The sequence below is a fragment of the Thermobia domestica genome, chromosome 15 (genome assembly GCF_964235325.1).
Source record: "Thermobia domestica chromosome 15, izTheDome1.hap1.1, whole genome shotgun sequence".
In the NCBI taxonomy this organism is placed as follows: Eukaryota; Metazoa; Arthropoda; class Insecta; order Zygentoma; family Lepismatidae; genus Thermobia; species Thermobia domestica.
This window is the reverse complement of record NC_137468.1, coordinates 30,944,718-30,961,804: the sequence shown is the minus strand read 5'-3', so window position 1 is coordinate 30,961,804 and position 17,087 is coordinate 30,944,718. Positions and strand designations below refer to the sequence as shown.

Below are 17,087 nucleotides of genomic sequence, written 5' to 3'. Positions count from 1 at the left end.
GCTAAAGGAGACGGTGATGATGAGTAATGAATGAAATGGTAGAATGAAGAAAGTGGGAGGAAACGGGAAAACCCCGAGAAAACCCATGCACACGGTGTTTTTCCACCACGAAGTTCACTTGGCGGGGGCTGGGATAGAACCCGGGACCCCAAGCACCAGAGGTGAACGCTCTACCACTGAGCCACCGCGGCCCCAATGATGATGAGAAAGAATTAGTAAGCAAGACTATGCCTTGCATCACCCAATACCCAGATAATTTCAATTTATTCATTTATTAAAGGTTACTGCAGCTATGTGTTTTTTAATGATTCTCTCAAGTATTTCATTAAGTAAACAAAGAAAAAAAGAAAAAAAAAGTACAGTACACCTATAGTACAAATTAGCATCACGTGAAACAAATCCTCCTCATTTCATCGCATAATTATTACGGCTATTGTTACTTTCCTCCCTGAATCGTCTGTCCATACTAAAATCATATGTATAAAACTAAATTCGAAGAAAATTTCAATAGTTTTGTGGACGAAAGAATAAATTTCTGCAAGTTTAATTTACTCATGAAATACTCTATCCAATAAAAATTCAAGAAATAGAAGGCATAAAAAACATATCTTTGTGCATAAAGATTTTTTTAAAATAATAATTGCTTACTCTGCGAAAGTTTTCGCAAAGGAATTAATCGATTACGAAATACAGTTCTTTTCAAAGACAAAATTTATTCCAAAACATCTACTACTGCAATATAAACTATACATATTGTATGACAAAATGGGATAAATTTCATCTTTTTCTTATATATGATTCACATTGAAATTCTGATATTGATTTCCCTAAATTACCATGATTAAGCAAATAAATTTTCATTGACCCGCGGCACCAACATTTATGGTGACGTTTATATATATATAAATCGGTTTCTACTACTCCCATAGCAGTCCAACGCTCTCCTTTTTTATTATTATTATTATTATAAATATAATGTAAGTTTACTTTCTTACTGTAAATATTTATCATGAGTAAAATTTCCTGTATTTGGAATACAATAAAACAGTACTACCAAACAATAATTACACACTAACGTAACATCTCTACATTCTGAATATTCACAGACGTAAACATATGTTATAATTTGGCCTATCTCTCTGATTATCCACAAATAAACCTATTTGTTTCATCTATAGCATCGACATTTTTTTATTTAATCTGTTCCTCTTTCAAAGCTTTACGTTTTAATTCTTTTTGGTGATTCTCATACTTCTTTATCTCTAATTATTCTTACAGCCCTTTTATTATCATCTTTCTGAATCATTGATTCTTCGAGGCGTTCTTCATTTCTCTTGCGAGCAGCTGTGACATCATTTGAGTAATCGGAACACTCAATACTTTCGTGAAATCTGATTGCATTTTCCCAAATTCTTCTGTAAAATATAGATATTATCTGAGTCTTCTGTGAAATACAGCCTTTCCCTGAGCCTTGGCATATTTTGAAACAATTTCCTCTTTTCATTTCCCCGACTTTCAAGGTCAGCGTGATCCCTGTTATATTATACCTCCCTACAAGTGTGAATTCAATGAAAATTCATACAGTGAATAGAAGCCGGAATCGCCCGATATACTAACAAATTATGCTACTTAGTTCAACCCTTGAACAACCGCAGATCTGTTGTTTCCTAAAATGACAATTTTTACTAGACTTCAGCAGAGAGAGAATTTTCTAGTTAATAACTGTAACCAGCAACCAAGAATTACACCAGTCTTAGCTATCGATATGCAGGATAAATTAGGCCTAATCTTGAATTACATACAGAACCAAGTATATGAATACTTATCTGATTAAAAAAAAAAAAAAAAAGTGCCGATTGAGTACCGTAGTGTTTAGCGTTCCGATACGGTAAGTCGAAGCCACAGGTTGGCTTCTAGCTCAGTCCCGCCACTTTCCATTCTTTGAATTCTTAAATGTGCGTATTGTGTTCGTTTCTTCAAAGGGCAAGCCACCACACTGTTCAATAATGGAATAAATTCTTAAAACTTAGCATTTGCTCATTTTATAATGTTTTCTTTCAATTGCTATTATATTCTCTGTAAAAAGTGTGTTTATACTTTACAAATTTAGTTATCATTAATGTCTGTATTATGCCTATCAAGGATGACTTTTTGACATGGTTAGACGTCGGATTCAAACATTAAAGAAATCAGAGCATATTATTATTAGTAGTAGTACAAATTCCAAATTTTAGCATCTGTAGGGACTGCGTTATGTACAAGGTACAAGGCATCTCCAATGGCGGTATTCCTGAGCTACAACTTTCCAACTGCTCCTCAGACTTTCTCGCACCATTTTCATGTATGAGAAATTCTTTTACGCAGGCAATCTCCTTTCATTCTTTAAACATATCCACAGCAGTGTAGCCTAGATTTTCGAACTTTCTCTCCTGGTGGAATGTATTTTTGGTGATTTAACTTCTTCACTCTCTTCTTACTTCTTTCCCGGATTGCTTCTGTTGCTTGGATTCTACTGCATTCTCTTTTTAATGTTAGCCATGTCTCCGTAGCAAGAACGTTTTATATAGTAGCACTTACTTTTATTCAAAGTCTTATCTTCTGGTGAAGATTGGCAATTTCCATACGAGACTAACGGAGCGAGTGTTTCCTTTCGTCTAATTATTAAGCCAGTACAGAATTAACAAAGTTCCCTTACGTTTACTAGTAACGCACTAAGGATTAATCCATCTTCTTTTAACTTACAATAGATCCTTGAAATAAAAATCTAATTCTACGTTCCACGATTATGTTCTTTAGGCTAAAGGAGACAAATGATTAATGAAAATGAACGTTTGTAAAATAACCAATAAAATGACAACATGGGGGAAAACAAAAGAACTCCGAAAAAACCCATGGACACAATGCTATCCACCACAAGCTCGAATGACTGGAAAAAATATTAACAGATGTGTAAATGAATAATTATACAATAACATTGTAAGTAGTTCTTGCATACATAGAATTCCTGATCCTAATTTTTGGATCAAAGGATCCAATATATCTCAATCAAAAATCTTCTTGTACGCCTTATATCTGGAGAACTACATATAGTGTAGCCAAACCCAAACTATCAGTTAACTCAGTATGATGTGCTTATTCCGTAGAAAATACTAAAACTCGATTTAGGGTCCGTTCAAAAATTTTGTGGCCCTTGATCCAAAAACTAATTATTGGCCAAGATCGCAATCTTTCGATTTTTCTTCCTAAAATTCTTGTTAATTTATCCTTCCATTCCAGTTCCCCATTTCCAGATTCCACATACATCTTCTAGAACTACAAGGGAAAGAACTGACCACCCCAACCTTACTGTACGGGCTTAATAATGGCTCCGACCTTAGCTTTCGGCCAAAACATTCAGACAAGACAATTAACCCACAGTATGACATTAACTTGTCTTGAAAATATCCAGTAAAGGTAAGTTAGTCATACAGGTGTGGATAAGTACGTTGAGCAGTTACAAGGGAAAATTACAGCAATGTGCCAGTGTCCCTTATATATTCTCTTGCGCACTTTTTTTTTTTTTTTTTTTTTTCGTAAGTGTTCTTAAAACGAATTCGTAACTCGTAAATTTAAAAGAACTTTATATTTTAATATGCATGTGCCGAAAGAGGCACTTTTTTCTTCTTTTTTTCATTATACATTACATTACTGCTCCCTATAATAGGTATCTAGTTTTAATGAATATCACACTAACACACTGAATTTACCGCTGAGAAAGACTACATTGCTCTTTTATGTAGATCATGATGAAAGTGAATGAAAAACAAACTGTATTAGAAGCAAACACACACAAGAGGAGCAATCGAACATTAAATGCGTTCGTTATTCATCAAATTGTATTGGGAGTTAATTCCTTATTTCTTTTCTGAACATTTCATATCTAAGTTCCTCTATCACAACAATCACTCCAAGGGATTGTCTAATATGTTAGTCACAACAACTGATTTTTCAATCGCACACATCTAAGGGATGAAAAACATAGCACTAAAAAAAAAGTAAGATTCAATCCATTTGCTCACCTTATCGACATTTTCCCGTGTTTTAGCAGAGGTTTCTACATACGGAACACCCCACTGCTGTGCTCTTCCTTGTGCTTCTTGTATCGTCACTTTACGCTTATCTTCCAGATCACTCTTGTTGCCAACAAGGAGGAAAGGAATGTTTTCATCGTTCTTCACTCGCAGGATTTGTTCCCTACAAAATCAAGAGTACAATGTTCTTGTTCTTAATAATATAAAAATGAAATATTTAGTTTAAAATTAAAAGGACAGCACTAAATGCAAGTAAACAATGAATAAAGAACTGATGAAATGAGAAATGAAAGGAAACAAAGCTCCAAAAAGCAGATATGATGTTTCCCCCCTCACAAATTCGTAGTTTGCAGTCAAATCAAGTACCTCTTCCCATCGCACAACATTGTACTTAAAACAAAATCAACTAAAACAACAAATAGAAAACTACTTTTATTATGCCTGTATATTTGTTCTGTGAAAATTTTCAGAAACTCTTCTACTACCTTCGCTGATTATGTATTGATAAAGCCAAAACAAAACTATATGCACATATTTTATAACTTTTTTTATACGTAAATCGAGTATAATCACCGTCTATAAAAGCACTTACATTACTACTTGTCAAAAACTGGAACACTTTTCAGTTATAATACTATAAATTTTATGTCTTCCAGTTTTGACAAATTAATAATGCGAGTGGTTTCTGCATTACACTCTATTTACGTCTGAAGAAGTTATAAAATCTGTACATTTAAATTTGAGGAGTAAAAATGTAATTTTGTTTTGGCATTAGTTTTTTTTTTTATCCGTAGATCCTGATTCACGAAGGAAACAGAAGAGTTTCTCAAAAATTTTAAATAATAAATATACAGTACAATGTCAAGTAATGATGTGCTAGACACTCCTTGTTACACTAACCCTTTAGAGACGGACGTGACATATAAACACAACCAATCGTTCCGTTGAGGATGGATGTAGTATATAAAGACAACATCAAGTCGCAAAGAATGGCTGAAGTTTATAAGCCTCACTTTCGTTTAACTTGTCAAATAAACAATTCAAGACAAAATCATAGGATTGATGGCTTTTAGGGCCATCCATTTTTCTCGTATCTGAAGAAAAACTGATACCCGTCCCTTAAGAGGCCCTTCAAAGACGACTGTGGCATATAAGCACAGTCGATAATTCAGTTGTGAACAAGGTGGTATATAAACACAAAATCTAAACTGAGAGAACGGATGTGGTTTACAAGCCTCAAGTTGAATTTACTTTCTTGAAATATGTCATTCTATGTACCGTAATATACTAAACATTCAGTTTATTTTTTTATTTATTTAATAAACACACAGTTTAATTTTTTTAATTATGTATTGCGTGTCTCAAAAAGATATTTTCAGCGTCTCTGATTTAAACAAGCAGTCTTCAAAGGGTTAAAGTAAGCATTTATCAAAAGCTTTATGATACTTTCAAAGAACATTAGGAATAAAACGGCTCATATCATCATAAATTTTTAAAACTAGACATTTTCAATGACCTACAGGAAATTAAATGATGTTTTTTATTTACTTTATTTATAGTTTTTTTGTTAACCTTGTGATAAAGGTAAATAATGAAGAAGAACCGATGATATATAAAGATAAGAAAAAAAGGAAAATAGCTAATTTCCCCACCAGGAAATTATCGACAGGAATAAGATCTGTGCCCTTTCGTATCCGAGGCTAGAAGTTACCACTTTGATTTCGAAAAGCACTTTAGATACTACTGCACAATTTCACTACTAGATTCATCACAGGATACCTGAATTCATTATTAGTTCGGTACCATATTTTCTCCTCTAAAATTAAAAAAAAAAAAAAAAAATCGAACAAATATTAAAAACTGATTTTGTATATATTGAACATACATTTAAAGACATATGTATGTACTTTTCTTTCCTTTCTTACAATAACAAGGTTTTAACACCTAATGGGCATCTTCAGCGCAGAGAGGGTGATCTAAATTGAAGGCAAGAAAAGATAGCCTGTAAAAAGGTAAAGTTTTCATTACCGTATAATACGCCCTTACATAGAACAAAAAGAAAGTTACACTAACATACATTAGCGTATTTGAGTGATATTAGGTATAATTATGGAGACTAGGTTTTGAAGGATTACAGTTTTTTATAAGTTAACACATCAGGTTTTTTTTTTTTTTTTTTTTTTTTCTTTTAGTAATTTTCTATTAGTGTATTTCAGTGATTATAGAGTTTTGGAAGTTCATTTTTAGGTTTCAAGACTAATAATTTGGTGAAGAAATTAGAAGATTAATATGTAAAAATTTAGCAACTCACGTCAGAAGGTGCAAGGTACTCTTGGCCTACATGAAGACATCGAAATTATTGTCTAATTAAAGCAGCTAACATGCTAAGGTAGAGGTATAGTAATATTATTTTATAGTATGTAAGAAATTAATTTGATCTAGGAAAACATCCATCCCTGCTTCTTAAATATGTTTAAGCACGATAAGTACCGATAGGTACTTCCTTACATCAACTGAATTTTCTACACATTCTACAGTGTCCATCAAGTAACCGTGCAGTAGAAATGGTATTAAAAAAAAAAAAAAAAAAAAAAAAGTGAGATTTGAAATGTAACCTGTGCCCCAAAGACATATATGCACCATATTTGTAAATACTTTCTGGAGGAAAAAATACCAAGAAACTGACATTTCATTTGAATAGTTTCTGCACTACAACTGACAGTTAATTCTCAGACAGTATTTACAAACAGTTACATATACTGTATATCTCAAGAATTAATTGATACATCACGGCCAAATTTGGTCAGAATGTAGACGGTGAATCGTGTTCGCTGATGGAAGAGATACCGAATCCAGAAGAGCTAGAAATAAGCCATTTCCGGTTTTTACGTTGATCACTATAGATCAGAAACGATAATAGATAGCGAGAAGCGGTTTCCTGCGATCGATTAAGTGTCCCAAGAATACATTTCATCGTCATTCTTAGCTCAATACTAAAACCAGAAGTGGTAGAAATCAACCATATTCGATTTTCACGTTGATCACTACAGAGTAAAAACGGTAATAGATAGCGAGAAATGAATTTCTGCAATCGATTAAGCATCTCAAGAATACTTTTCATCCCCAGCCTTAACTTTCTACTAAAACCACGGTTTTCACTGTGACCGTTATAGAGTAAAGACTATAACAGATAGAGAGAAGCGGTTTTCTGCATTCAATTAAGCTTTCAAAACTATACTTCATCTTCACTCTAATCTCTCTATATTGAAACTAGGGATGTGCAAAACCGGTTTTTATAAAAAACCGAAAACCGGTTTCTATAAAAACCGAAACCCGAAAAACAGACATTTCGGTTTTCTCCAAAACCGGTTCGGTTTTTCACCGAAACCGGTTTCGGTGAAAACTTCGAAAACACACAAAACTATTTCTGTGGAAATGGATTCGGTTTCCGGAGAACAACTAAACACTATTCTGGTCAGAAATAAAACAAATTTTGAAAAAAAACCGGAATCGGTTTTGAAGAAAACCGAAACCGGACCAGGTGAAAAACCGAACCGGTTTTGGAGAAAACCGATAACCAGTTTCGGTGAAAAACCGAACCGGTTTTGAAGAAAACCGAAACCGCTTTTAAAGAAAACCGAAACCGATATTTTGAAAATTTAAAAAACCGGTTTCGGTTTTTAGAAAAACCGAAAAACTGGTTTTTGTGCCCACCACTAATTGAAACCGGAAGTGGTACAAATTTACTACCATTTCCGGTTTCAATACTAATGTAGAAAATATCACTACATACACACACAATCCCTTCACGTGATGTATACGTGACACTACAACCTGTTCTTATTACTTATAATAATTGAGGACTGGTAAACTGAACTCTGAAGTAAAATTTCTAAACCAATATACATTTTCAATATACTCAGCATACAAAGACCACTTAATATTTTAAATTGCAAGTGCTTACCTAAATTCCTGAGTTGCTTGGAAGCTATCATCTTCTGTTATAGAAAATACACACAAAAAACCTTCACCACTTCGAAAGTAGTTGTCCCTGTTAGGAGTAAACAATAATATAAGTGTAATTTAAAACAAGCGTATTGAGCACATTATACTCGTATACATACAATCTTAATATTACAGATACATTCCGAAGAATTGCATGTTGTAATTATTCTAACAATATCTTGAGGTAAAGTTTTTTTCATCCGGACTAGTGCAAATACGAAACATTGCTGGGGTTGTGTGACCAGTGGTAAAGCGCTCACCTCTAGAGCGTGTAGTTCATGGTTCGATCTCTAATCCCACTAGGTAATTTTGTGATGGATAAGCATCGTGCGTGTGGGTCTTCTCAGAGTTCTCTCGTTTCCTCTCACTTTTTTCATTCCACCATTGTCACCCATCTTATTTCCACCGTCTCTTTTAGCCTCAGTGCATACCAGTGAAACGTTACAAAAACTCAATGTCGGTTTCTTCTTTACACTCTTAAAGAAAGAACTGCTTTACTAGCAGCGTTTGAAAACTATCGCCAGGTCGCTATGGGGACTGGAAATACGAGTCTGGCGCCTAGATAATTTAAGGCCAAAATATGTATTCCTATGTGTCAAACTGGATTATTATTATTATTATTATTATTATTATTATTATTGCAGTTTGTTTTGAGAACAGACGCCTAAAGCCGAAGTAATGTTCACTATAACTGGATGACACAAGTTGATATGTAGAATTAAAAAACACTTAACTTGATTAATCACGTCTCGTGCCCCTTACATAGATTACGAAAATATCTTCTGCTACGTATGGCCTTTGCAAAGTTTGATCCAGATCCGGTGAGTTCCGTTGATGTTCCAAAGTCCTACTCAAAATTTGACAAAAAGCTTGCACGACAAAGCCTGAACAGTGTATTAAAAGACAAATCAGAGTAAGAGTTTTCAGACATTTGTGGTTAGTTTTCATCTATTGGTTGGTTGATGGAATTGGACTTTAGCGTTCTCCTCAGCACCGAGCTATAAGAGACGTGGACCTAACAGTTTAAGGTAGACTCCGAACCAGAGCAATATGTTCAATGCTGTCTCACCGGAAATCAAACCCGGGACCAATGTGCACCAAAGGCGAGCTTACTCATTTTTAGACCAACGAGGATGGCATTTTTCATTCCGTAACCGATAAAAAGAGCAAGAGTGATTCTTGAAGTATCACATTGTTAAAAAATTACATAATAATAGTTATTACCTTAAACTGTATCTCCCAGAAGCTTCTTTATTACTGTTATATTTATATACTGTAATAACGAATAATTTTGATTTCTTTTTTCTTTTTTAGATTCAAGCATGGTAACCCGACTGTCATCCTACTAAAAGATTTCAGGAAGTGTTTTGATAATCAGAAATGACTACTTTCAGTGTTTCTGATATCTTTTTGATTCGTTTCAATACCTCCTCCTCGAGTGCCTAATTTCATTTTCTAGCTGGTGCTAAATTTGCGGTAGTCGAAGCTGCTATTTTCTTAGATCAAAGTTCGATAACTTTTCAGTAAAGAATGACAAGGACATTTTGAGAACTAACGCAAACGTTAATCCCGTTCAGTATTAGTGCAACTACCAACCTGATGGCCGCGTAATCTTCTTGTCCAGCGGTGTCCAATATGTCAATTTGAACTTCTTCCCCATCTAGGACTACCTTTTTCCGATATGAATCTGCTTTCGTGGGTTCATAGTCTTCCACAAACTGCAAGAGAAATGAACACATCTTAATGCTGCTAACAATAAGAAATTCACTACAAATCTACGGGAAAACAAAGTAAGTAAAGATAATGATCATTAAGTATAGTATTTATTGATCCCGTGCCCCCTGAAGTAAAGAATTAGAGCTTTCAATTTAGCCCAATTTTAACCTATAGTGTACAGCGGGCCGAAGGCTTGGGTGCAACTGGTAGTACATGACATTCAAACAGGGTGGAAAAAAATCATGATTTTTTTAATAAAAATCATTTTTGTTGATTTTTTTGATTTAAATCGATTTTTTTGATTTAAATCAAATCTTTCTCCTCGTATAATACAAGTCGCGAATTGGAGAAAAAACATTAGGAATTAATATTAAATGACAATTATGCCATTTAAGTGAAAGTATTTTGGTTTAATTTCGAATTAATCCTCAATCGTTAACCTATTTCAATCCGAAACAATATTTCTTAAGCATTAAGGAAAAAACGTACAGCAACGTTTATCAACACGACACTTTTCTTTTTACGAAAGTTCCTGATATTTGGCAGGAGTATATTTTTTAAAACATCGAACCTACCCAGCAGCCCGAAATACATCTAAAGTACATAAATTTCGCCCAAAATTAACTGCTTAACTCTATGGCCTATGGAACCCGGAGGTTCATTGCCGCGTTCACGGAAACTCTCCACTGACTTCTATCCTTAGCCAACTGGATCTAGTTTCCACTTTGTATTCCTATTTCTGCGAGATTCATCTTAATATTGTCCTCCCATCTGCGCCTAGATCTTCCTAATGGCCGTTTTCCGATTGTCTTTCAGTTAAGAATTTGAAAGTGTTCCTATTTTCTTCCATCCTGGCTACATGACCTGCCCACCTGAGTCTCCTAGCAATGTTTGGTAAACCGTAAAAATTAAGTAGTTCCTCGTTATGAAGTTTCCCCCATTCCCGCTCCTCTTGGGTCTGAATATTCGTCTCAGGATCTTGTTCTCAAATACTTTCAGTCTACGTTCTTCCCTCATAGTAAGCGACCATGTTTCGCAACCATACAGAAGCAGGGTGTCTACCAGTCAGGGAAAGTCAGGGAATTTGCAGGGTCGGCAAAATGTCAGGGAATTTCATTGTGTATCAGGGAAAAATCTTTCCCAGGCTGTGAGGGGTGAAGAAATGCCACTAAAATAGTCATCAATTATAGATAAATGAATTGGTTCATTTGTACGTTTGTAGAATATTGTATAAGCATATAAACAATGGTAAAAACTTACAGTTCACTTTAAATATAAGTTAGGGGCGCGGTGGCTCACTGGTAGAGCGTTCACCTCCGGTGCTTGGGTTCCCTGGTTCGATCCCAGCTTGCACCGTGTGAACTTTGTGGTGGACAAACACCGTGGTCGTGGGCTTTCTCGGGGTTCTTCTGTTTCCTCCCACTTCCATCATTTCATTCATTACTCATCATCACCGTCTCCTTTAGCCTAACCGGCATAACCGTGGGACGTAAAACTGAAAGATTTCATTTTCATGATTTAAATATAAGTTACTTTTCATGAGTTACTAAGAAAAAAAGAATGACAGAGTCAGGGAAAATTATAATTTTGTCAGGGAAAGTCATGGAATTTGATTATGCTTGCTTGCTAGACACCCTGAGAACAACAAGCATATATATTTTAATCTTCAAATTCCTGTACAGAATTCGTGACAAGAGATTTTGAACTGAATAATAACTCGAATTCCCTGCTTTTAGTCGACATTTAATTTCTTCGTAGATATCGCTTTCGTCTGTTAATATTGATCCTAGATATTTGAAAGAATCCACTTTATCAAAAGTATTATTCGATATTTTAACGCATCCAAAATTTGCCGTATTACGATCCCGAGGAACTTCGTTCTATGTATTTAGTACATAAATTTCGCCTAAAGTTTTATTTATTTATTAATTTTTTGTTTCGGAAAGGGGATCGGGCCCCTCTAAATACGCCCCTATTATCTGGAAACAAACAAATAGACGTGGACATAAAAGAATTTTTGTCTTAAATGTCGATGGTGATTTCTCCGTTGGAATAGTTAACGATTTAAAAACCCTATGTTACGAAGACAAGAAAGCAGGATTCTCCCGTTACCCGTTCAAAACGGGAATTTTCCTAATCATCCTCTGCATGATACTCGTTTTCATACTGTGTTGTACATACATTTGAGTCTCATTGTATTATGATTATTATCTTCCATAATCGAAATAACAGAACAGAAACGGGATTTTACTTATTTTCACTTTAAATTAATTTATTTCGAAATTTGATTTAAATCAACGATTTTTATTAAAAAAATCAAGTGATTTAAATCTTGATTAAAATCGTGATTTAAATCAGACTGATTTAAATCAATCCACCCTGCATTCAAAGATAAAAAATGGGGGCATGGTGGATCAGTGGTAGAGGCTTACCTCTGGTACGTAGAGTCCCTACTTCGATCTCCAGCTAAATAAGTGTGAGGTAGACAATATCGTGTCCGTGAGTTCTCTCGGGGTACTCTCACATTCTGATTCCACTAGTTCTTCCATCATAATTTACTTGCTTCAATCATCAGTCTCCCTTAGCCTAAATGATGTAATCGTAAAACATTACACTGAAAGATTTCATTTTTTTCATAGTTAAAATGTGCTACTGGATAAAGAATCGAATCAAGGTCTCAAGTGTCTCAAGGTTACCGTTTGTGTGTGTTAACTATGTTATGCAGTCCAATTCCTGACCTACCAACATTTACTCTTGTGGTCGGTAGTGAGCTACTCAGACCACATGGACTGTATTACAATTGTTGTACCTGGACATCCCAGTGGTTATATTAATTAACAGATACGATGCTTGAATTAGATATAATGATAAGTGGACGAAACAACCTATTTTCTTTACAATATATGTATTAATACCACTGGTTCCTAACATTTTTTTTTATTTGGTCTAGGAATTAATTCGTGCGGGTGGACAAGAGATGGCGCAACGAACGGAGCGTCCCACAGTTCCGTGTATCCACACATGTGTTGCAAACCCCTGTCATCGCGTATCGTTCGTAGTATAGACCAGTGGATTAAAGCGTCAACAACACCAGTTTGTAGTTAAGTGAACATGGCGCAATTTGTGCCTGATAAAGTGTTTTTGCGGGGTGTCCTGCTGCATTACTTTAACATGCAGAAAAGTGCGACTGAAAGTCATCGTGTTTTGGTGGAAGTGTATGGTGACCATGCTCTAGCTGAGCGAACGTGTCAGAAGTGGTTTGCACGGTTTAGAAGTGGTGATTTCGGCTTGGCAGACCAAGAGCGAGCTGGACAGCCAAAAAAATTTCAAGACGAAGAATTGACAGCATTGCTCGAGCAGGATTCGTGTCAAACGCAGGAACAACTTGCAGCAGCATTAGGCGTTGATCAAACAACAGTCTCCAAACGCTTGAAAGCCATGAGAATGATTCAAAAGATGTCACATTGGGTTACATGAATTGAAAGACAGAGACGTTGAAAGACGAAAAACCATTTGCGAATTGCTGCTTCAACGACAGAGCAGAAAGGGATTTCTGCATCGAATTATTACGGGTGATGAGAAGTGGATCCATTACGAGAACCCTAAACGAAAAAAAGCCTGGGTGAAACCAGGTGAACCAGGTCCATCACAACCAAAACGAGATATTCACTGTGCAAAGGTTATGCTGTGCATATGGTGGGATATGAAAGGTGTGGTGTACTATGAGCTGCTGCAACCGGGTGAAACTATGAATGGAGAACGTTATCAACGACAATTAATGCGTTTGAAGCAAGCTCTGGCCAGAACACGACCAGAATGGGAGAACAGACATGATAAACTTATTGTTCAACATGATAACGCTCGCCCACATGTCGCAAAACCGGTCAAAACCTATTTAGAAAATGTCGGATGGGAAGTTTTACCCCACCCGCCGTATTCACCAGACGTTGCTCCCTCGGACTACTACTTGTTCGATTGCATGAACAACGATTTGATTGGACAGCGGTTTACTTCTTCAGAAGATATCGAAACATGGGTCTCTGACTGGATCGCTTCCAAGGATGAGGACTTCTTTCGCCACGGAATCCGTACATTGCCTGACAGATGGGCGAAAGTGGTGGCTAGCGATGGACAATATTTTTCTTAAGGTATTTATGTATTTTGTGTTTGTACTACAGCTTCAATGTGTGCGTACCAACCGCACGAATTAATTCCTAGACCAAATAACTGACGACACAATTTACAGAACGTCCACAATATCGCAACACATTTGTTTGATTTTTCATTAATAATAATATAAATTATAATAGGGTAAGTTTCTCCAAAGCAGTAACTCTAAGTATGGTTACTACAGCTGGAAGTGCTGACTGGTACAGTTTGTCTCAAAATTGATTATAACTAATTATTAAACGCTTTATGATTTTTAAATTCTAAAATTTCGCGACACACTGGTTGGGAACCACTACCTTATAGGTGAGAATTGAATGAATTGGAAAAGAGAAAACAGTGTTCCGAATTCTCTGATTAAGGCGGAGTCCTTTTTCAAGGTGATTTAATTAGTTATCTAGATATTAATTCCAATTTTCACTCCCAGGAAGGACAACAAATTCAAATCAGTGATAAATCTGCGAACTTTGCATTGCACTTTTTCCAAATTGAGTTTGTTACAGTTGAGAATGTTCTTCACTTTTCTACCAGGAAGGTTCCATGGGAAGGTAGGAATCTTCGTATGTCTCCACGATTGAACTTACGTTTAGCGTCCATAGCAACTTTTAGAAGTCATCGACAAATTATTTGATTAAAGTACGATTACTTCGAGATACAAGGTAAGACTTTTCTTATTTTGTCACTTGCACCCAGGCTTTTTTTATTTATTTTTATTTTTATTTTTATTTATTTATTTTATTATTATGAACGATTCTAACCATTTTTATTTCTTTCAAGTTCTGGGGTTATGCTGTGATTATCTTATGTTTATTTCCAAATAAGTGATTCAATAAACCAAAGTTTTCTTTGGGATCTTTACTCAAATTCTTTCATTCCTTTCTACCTTCATATTAGCTCTAACTTTTGGTAGGCTATCTCAAAACTCCTCTCAACTGCTTATATTTCTTATTCTTACAATAAATTTTAAAACGCAGATAATGATCTATCAATATTAATTTAGGTGTTTGAATTTGTGAAATATAATAATTTCTCCAAAATTATGGGACATTGTGGTATGGCAACCTATTTTTCCGTAGTTTCTTCAACAAAACAGCTAATGCTGAAGGTAATAGCTATCGACTGCAAATTAGGTTGAAAATTTATTAGGAAAATAGGTATCCACTGAATAAATTTTTCTTCATAACTGAGAATAATTTGAATTTGAAATATTCATACTCTACTATACGAATAATAATTTTGTACCTAAAAATATATACTTCTTCCTTTTTCATTTATCCTCTCTGGGCTTTGATGTATCCTACGGCGAACCAATAAGCACGCACTCTAGCGTTCTCGCTACTATAGGGTTTACTAATGAACGTCAAAACTTTGATATCGTGTTCTGGTAACACTGACTGGACTGGCGACATTGAACTGTGGGCGGTAGTTTGTGTCAAATTAGCATGGAGAGATACACAATTCAATAACGCATACAAATTATTGAAATTATTACCCTGGACTTACTGCATAAAGAGTTCCCTGATGCATTCTGTCATGAAAAGTAACGTGAACTGGCTGCCCAGATCATGTGATCTCCCCCTCCCTCAGACTTATTTCCTATGCACTTATCTGAAGTCTCTATGAGAATACATATTTATTTATTTATAATAGTCCTCTACAGAGCCAAATTCCATTTACAGAGGAGCATAGGTATACACACACAATTACATATGAAATACATATATATCTATATATTGAAAGAAAGAAAAAATATACATGTAAAGAAGGAAAAAATACAAGTTAAATAATACAAAACTACAAAATTAAAATATTATTAGTATAAATTTTAAAAAAATGAAAAATATTAAAAAGTCTCCAGTATAGGTTCAACATTCATAGAGATAACACTTCTTGTTATTTCATACATAATGTCTTTTCAAAATATTATTTTTGAGAATATGCAAATATACAGAGATAGGACAACAGAAGTCAAGATCCAAATCTGATGAAACCAGCTGACTGAAATTTTTACAAGCTCTAACTCTGAATGATTCCTGGTGGATTGTAATATGAGATTTCGGTATGTTAAACACTAAATTCTTACGCCAAGATCATTTTAGTATATTGAAATTAATATATTGGAGTAAATTACAATTATCTGTCACTGAGTTCACTGTTTTGTACAAATATATTTGTTGAATAAGGAAACTTCTACTGCAAAGAGAGTGCATATCAAATTAAAATAAAAGAGAAGATATCTTATTTTTAGTTGCTAATATACAATACAATTTGAAATAAAGATGCTTCAAAAATTTATATTGGACTCGTTCCATGTTATTTGCTTGTAATTTATGAATAAGATCCCAAACAACACAACAGTATTCCAACTTATTCCTAATCATCACTATAAAGAAATGTTTTAAAGCTTGGATACTATGTAGGTCTTTTGTATTCCTTATTAAAAACTCTCGGGCCCTGTACAACTCTGCAATAATTTTATTTATGTGACATTTAAATGTACACTCATGATCTGCATAGGTATTAACAGAATATACTCTTTTTAACTTTTTACTATTAATCTTATTTATACTCAAAAGATGGACAATTAATTTTATTTTAAAACGTTGTAACATTACATTTTTTTAATGTTAAAATATAATTTGTTCCTGATACACCATTGCAGACAACTATTAAGATCTCTTTGTAGTTCATGCAGATCATTATTCACTTTTACAGCTTTAAAAATTTTCATGTCATCAGCACATAATAAACAATTACTATATTTTACAACACTTGGTAAATTATTAATGAATAATGAAAATAGCAATGGAACCAAATTTGAACCTTGTGGTATACCTGAATTAGCTACGTAAATAGAAGATTTTACAAAATTATAATTGACAAAATATACCAGGAAGAAACTGTGAACAGAGTGGGAACATTGAATGCACTCTTACGAATTTACCGTGCAATACGTACAAAAATGAGCCTTCAAAATCCATTCCACCCACCGAAGCAAAAAATGCATTTGAACATTATCTTGAAAACATAATGCCACTGATTGCTATTCACAATGAAAATCAAAAATGACTTATCTGTAGTTTTCATTCTATCTCATTTTCAAGTTCTGATGTTCTTACTTGTAAACGC

The 17,087-nt window shown here is 34.5% G+C and overlaps 1 protein-coding gene across 3 annotated transcripts in view; it reads right to left on the bottom strand.

Annotated features, from left to right (window-relative positions):
- The window catches only part of Rala (Ras-like protein A), a 120,513-nt gene that overhangs the window by 13,562 nt on the left and 89,864 nt on the right, over nt 1-17,087 (bottom strand). For all 3 annotated transcript variants that reach the window (XM_081741508.1, XM_081741507.1, XM_081741509.1), the window contains exons 3-5: nt 9,672-9,793; nt 8,035-8,121; nt 4,059-4,233 (exon numbers count right to left, since the gene is read on the bottom strand). In XM_081741508.1, coding sequence (XP_081597634.1) covers nt 4,059-4,233; nt 8,035-8,121; nt 9,672-9,793 — 384 coding nt within the window. The remainder of the gene's footprint in view (nt 1-4,058; nt 4,234-8,034; nt 8,122-9,671; nt 9,794-17,087) is intronic.